The 4,942-nt window shown below is 37.5% G+C and overlaps 1 protein-coding gene across 2 annotated transcripts; it reads left to right on the top strand.

Moving 5' to 3' along the window:
* The first annotated feature begins 945 nt into the window (after positions 1 to 945).
* On the top strand, positions 946 to 4,737 carry LOC119533265 (small integral membrane protein 19). Of its 2 annotated transcripts, XM_037835337.1 has the most exons (3): positions 946 to 1,408; positions 3,009 to 3,229; positions 4,399 to 4,737. In XM_037835337.1, the coding sequence occupies exon 1, from the start codon at positions 1,062 to 1,064 to the stop codon at positions 1,383 to 1,385; it is 324 nt and encodes a 107-aa protein (XP_037691265.1). In that variant the 5' UTR covers positions 946 to 1,061; the 3' UTR covers positions 1,386 to 1,408; positions 3,009 to 3,229; positions 4,399 to 4,737. The 2 variants fall into 2 exon arrangements, with proteins under 2 accessions (XP_037691265.1, XP_037691264.1); XM_037835336.1 differs by having other exon boundaries at positions 946 to 3,229.
* Positions 4,738 to 4,942: the final 205 nt, after the last annotated feature.

Genomic DNA, 4,942 nt, shown 5'->3' with positions numbered 1-4,942 from the left:
TGAGGGTTAAAGATAATGTGTGAAAAGCACCCATGGCCTGTTTTGTAGAAATCATGTGCAAAATGGATGCTCTTGTTGCTACTATTATTTTTTTTTTTTTTAAAGGGCTGTCCAAAAGGATTTTAGGCCTGTATGTGAGTGGGTGGCATGGAACTTAAAGGTCAAAGATGATTCCAAATTTCCAAGTGTCAGAGCCTGAGAAAATGCAGCCATCATGGACAGAAGTAGGGCAATTGGTTTTGAGGGAAATGTGATAGGCTTCGTAGGATTTTGAGGCGATGGCAGGGCATCTAAGCAGACAAGTTTGACAGGCCACTGGAAGCATGAAACCTGGTCTCGGGCAAGACACCAAAATGCTAGAAGAAAATTGAACAATTTGTCAAGTGTCTAAATACCTTGCCCACATAATGACAAACATCCAGATTCCTGGAGCCCTTTTGACATGATTTAAATTTCAACTTTTATCTCAGCACTTCATTGTGTATATATGTGGACAAAGACCTCTTGCTTTTCTCTGGATTATAAATCCGAGTTTCTGTTGCCAAGATCCACATGGCAAAAATCACCATTTATTTCTTGGTCTTTTCGTGAGAAACAGCAAAAGGGTTAAGCAAAGCGTTTACTTCTCTTTTTCGCTCTTGGCTCTCAGTTTCTTTATTATTCACACCTCAACACGTCTTATTTTATTACATTTTTTGGAATTGCAATGTAATTTTGGTGATTAACTTTAAATTGGGGATAATACACTGACAGGCATTAACATAATGTCAAAACATTTTCTTAACAATTATTTCTTAACCTCTGTCAAATCACTCTTCCCCGGCGGACATTTATTAATATAATATGGACAACACACCAGAGCTCAAAGCTCTGGAGGGGAAAGTGATTTCTAAGAGCGCTTATCAGCAATGATCAAGGCTAGCAAAAGACAGTGGAGAGGTAGCGGTCGTCCAGGTCCGCTCGATAACCGGTTCGCGTGCGCCCGGCTCCGACCCGGGGGGGAAAGAGTCCCGGAGCCGAGCCGAGCGGGCCTCGTGCCGCCTCCGGAACACGCAGCCCCCATGGCTGGAAGTTACGGAGTGATGGGTGATGATGGTTCTATTGATTATACTGTTCACGAAGCCTGGAATGAAGCCACGAATGTTTACTTGATTGTGATCCTTGTTAGCTTCTTTCTCTTCATGTATGCCAAGAGGAATAAAAGGAAAATCATGAGAATATTCAGTGTGCCGCCTACCGCAGAAACTTTGTCAGAACCCGACTTTTATGACACAATAAGCAAAATTCGTTTGAGACAGCAACTGGAAATGTATTCCATTTCAAGGAAATACGACTATCAGCAGCCACAAAACCAACCCGACAGTGTGCAGCTCTCATTGGAATGAAATTCAGAAAATGAGTAACAGAAGTAATTACTGCTAAACTGTACTGTAGCAAGCTCCTAGTTCTTTCTGTAAAATCATGTACATTTTTTTAACTCTGCACAAAATCATTTTACTTGTGACTCTTCCCCAATATTTTTGTTTGTTTTGTTTTTAATTGTATCTGCAAGTCATTTGTTACACAAATAAAAGTGGCTCAAAGGGCCTGCACACAGCCTGCATATACCTAGGATGATGTGATACAACCAGAGGTTAATGGTTGCACCTTGTGAAGAGCTTTGATTTCTTCAGCATACAGTCAGTCAGGAATAAAAACACATCTTTGGAAGTGAGAATCCTGGCACTTATCCTACCGTAATTTGAACGTTCTTGCAAAATTAAAAAAAAAAAAAAAAAGAATCCAGCCATTGGAATAATTTCCTCTTAGATTGTATTCTGTGGTAACTGTAATATCAGTAATATACCAATTTATGTTCTTATTGCTATTGTTATACTCTTTAATTGAATTAACTATCCTGGCTTCTTCAGTATTTACACAGGAAATATTTGTATACTCATTTGTATGGGTATGCGTTATGAAGTCTTGTGCTTCATAAAGAATACCCACCTGCTTATTTTAGAAGCTTTCTGTGACTGGAAAACTCCCCACCCCCACCCCCCTTTCGTAGGAGTTTGTTTGTTTGTTTCCCCAGTTTCATTTCCACCAATTGGGTCTTCTTTAGGCCATACCAGGGCCATGCTGTTGAATAAATGGACACCTCTATTTTGATGTTGCAATCCTGCTTTTCAGCCATATTACTCTCATTGTTTAATGTTACTGTCTGGTTAGTTATGCTTTTTTAGTATATTGAACTTCCCTGAAGACCTTGATATCTTGCACCATTTTGTACTGTAAAATGGAATGTTTTTACATAATTTTTCATATTTAAAGATTAATTGGAAGTGGTGTGAAAGTTCAATTATTGATATAACTCAAAGCATCAGTTTTTTAATCAAAGCTATTCTTAATTTTAAGAATTAGAGTTAATAATAATTGTAAGTATTATTTTCTTTTTCCTTTATAATTGTGAAATAATATGAATTTTAAGTGAAAAATTAAGGTTTAGACCAAATATATCTTTCAGGGAAATTGCATTTAATTTTCAAATTTAACTATATCATTCAGATATATATTACAGTGTGAATTGTTGACCAAAAGGAATAATTCTTTCTTAACTCACAAATGCGTTTTAATGCACTACCTATACATGGAATTAAAAATTGGATAAAAGACTGTAAAGAGTTATAATTATGGGATGGGGGTGGTAGAATGGCAAGGAAATAATCTTTTCAATCTTTGCTTTGCTCTTAGGATATTCTATGAAAAGAGAATTTAATCAGTAGTAGGAGGAAAGGTTTATTTGTTGTCACTGATGTAGCATAATCTGGACAAATTACATAAACTGGCTATCTCAGATCACTTGTAAAAATAATGTACCTAAATAAATTAAATCACATGATGAAATTAATTGTTTTATTTGCATCCACTAGAAGAGATGGTCATAACTAAAAACAGGTAGATTGTTTGGTGAGCATCAAATCTTGGCAAGTGGAAGAGGACACATTCCTCCTCATTTTTTCTTGAAGCTAACTGATGAGAATCATGCACACCCACTGACAGGAACAACACCAAGTCTGGCTTTGAAGTTTCTTCACTGCTTCAACAGCTGAGCTGGGTGAGGGGTGGAAACCCTGCAACCACACTTCAAAGTGACACCAGCTGATTGGCCTGCCTCTGCCCCTGCATCCACCAGCAATTCAATGGAGCTGCGTTTTTTTGGAAGAAAAATGGAATGACTGATAAACTGGTAATTAATGCTTGTGTTCTCGTTTTCCTTGTTTTTTTTTTGTTTGTTTGTTTTGTTTGTTTTGTTTTTAAATGCTTAGGACATTGAGTTGTCAGCCCTGGTCAGCCTCTCGATGCACAGCTTGAGTGTGTTAAATAATTAGTGGTTTAGCTGATGCCAGCCAGATACACTAAAGGAAGAAGTTAGCCACCAAAGGGCACAGATATTTTCTGTTGACCTCCCACTGTCGGGCTGAGTTATTCATAAAATTCATCAGAAAATAAAATACAAAGTTAATGGTAAAATTACCATAAGTTCAGAAATATTTGAAAATATTGACTAGAAATAAAAGGTGAAAGAGCGGTAATAAAAATAATTTCATATATTAAGATGCATGAAAGAATAAATTTTACTTGGAAAATGGAATTAAAGAGAGAAGGGACATGATATTGTACAGAGCCAAATCATTCATTCATTCAACAACAGTTATGCAATATGTACTCAGTGCTAGCCATCTGAGATCCTTTTCTATAGGGCAGTCTATTATAACAGCAGAATTAGAATGGGAATAGGTTGCCAGAAAATGAAATAGAAATAAAAAGAGCACTTGGCTTATCTCCAACCTGTGTTTAAATTAGTGAGCACCATAGAATAAAAAATTTGGTCTTAATCTCTTTCTCACTTAACTCCCTATTAAAGCAGAAGCAAAACTTACAAAAAACTATAAAGCAAGAAAATTTTCCCACCTCTTTTTTATGCCCCTGTTCAGCCTTCCACAAGCCTGAATGGGTGAATGGGTCTTAGACGAGGATTTAAGAGGAAGAACAAGCGATCAAGCTGAGAACTAGTAGAAAATATTAACTCATGTAACACCTCTGGGAACTCTCAGCAGCAGGTCATCTTTTTCCTATCCTTGACCTCCCACCCCAGTAAATGGGTGGCATTTAGCAATGGATTCTATAGTAATATATTCCCTACTTTCGTTTTATTTAAATATACTATAAAATCTCAAACTGTTTAGGTAGATTAGTAACATTTCACATTCGCGGTTGGAAGGTAACAATAAATCAAAGGGGAAGCTACTCCCTGGCCAGGCTTACTAGTAGTAGTAGTAGTTCAGCCCCAAATTTGATACTAAAGAAGTATTGTGGAGGTCATTTTTTTTTATTTTTTTATGTTTCTAACTGCAGAGTTTCTGCTGCTCTTGTAAATAGAAATGACAGAGGTTCTCACTGTCTTGAAAGAGTGGCTCCATCCCTGGAGTTCTTATGAAAAAATACTTTGACAGATTTCAAACCAGTGGAAGAAAGTTGAGGATTTCTAACTGCAACCAGCTGTTGTTGCTAAACTTAACTGCAAATGCTTTTGACTTCAGTAATCTGAATTTCTTGAGAAAAAGGTACCAAATTGTGCCAGTTTGAATATATTGTGTCCCCCAAACGCCATTATCTTTGATGCAATCTTGTGGGGCAGACATTTTAGTGCTGATTAGATTGGAATTCTTTGAATGTTTCCATGGAGCTGTGCCCCACCCAACTGTAGGTGATAACTCTGATTAGATATTTCCATGGAGTCGTGGCCCCACCCATTCAGGGTGCGCCTTGATCAGTGGAGCCATATAAATGAGCTGACAGGCAGAGAGAAAGTGCAGCTGTGAGTGATGTTTTGAAGAGGAGCTGCAGCCAAGAGGGACGCTTTGAAGAAAGCACAGGAGCTGCAGATAAGAGACAGCTT

This window comes from Choloepus didactylus, chromosome 4 (genome assembly GCF_015220235.1).
Source record: "Choloepus didactylus isolate mChoDid1 chromosome 4, mChoDid1.pri, whole genome shotgun sequence".
Classification (NCBI taxonomy): domain Eukaryota; kingdom Metazoa; phylum Chordata; class Mammalia; order Pilosa; family Megalonychidae; genus Choloepus; species Choloepus didactylus.
Note: the sequence above shows the minus strand (reverse complement) of the source record. Positions and strands in the feature narration are given on the sequence as shown.

Bases quoted from the DNA above. Each gene is read 5' to 3' on its own strand.
- LOC119533265 (XM_037835337.1), top strand. From the start codon at position 1,062: ATGGCTGGAAGTTACGGAGTGATGGGTGATGATGGTTCTATTGATTAT.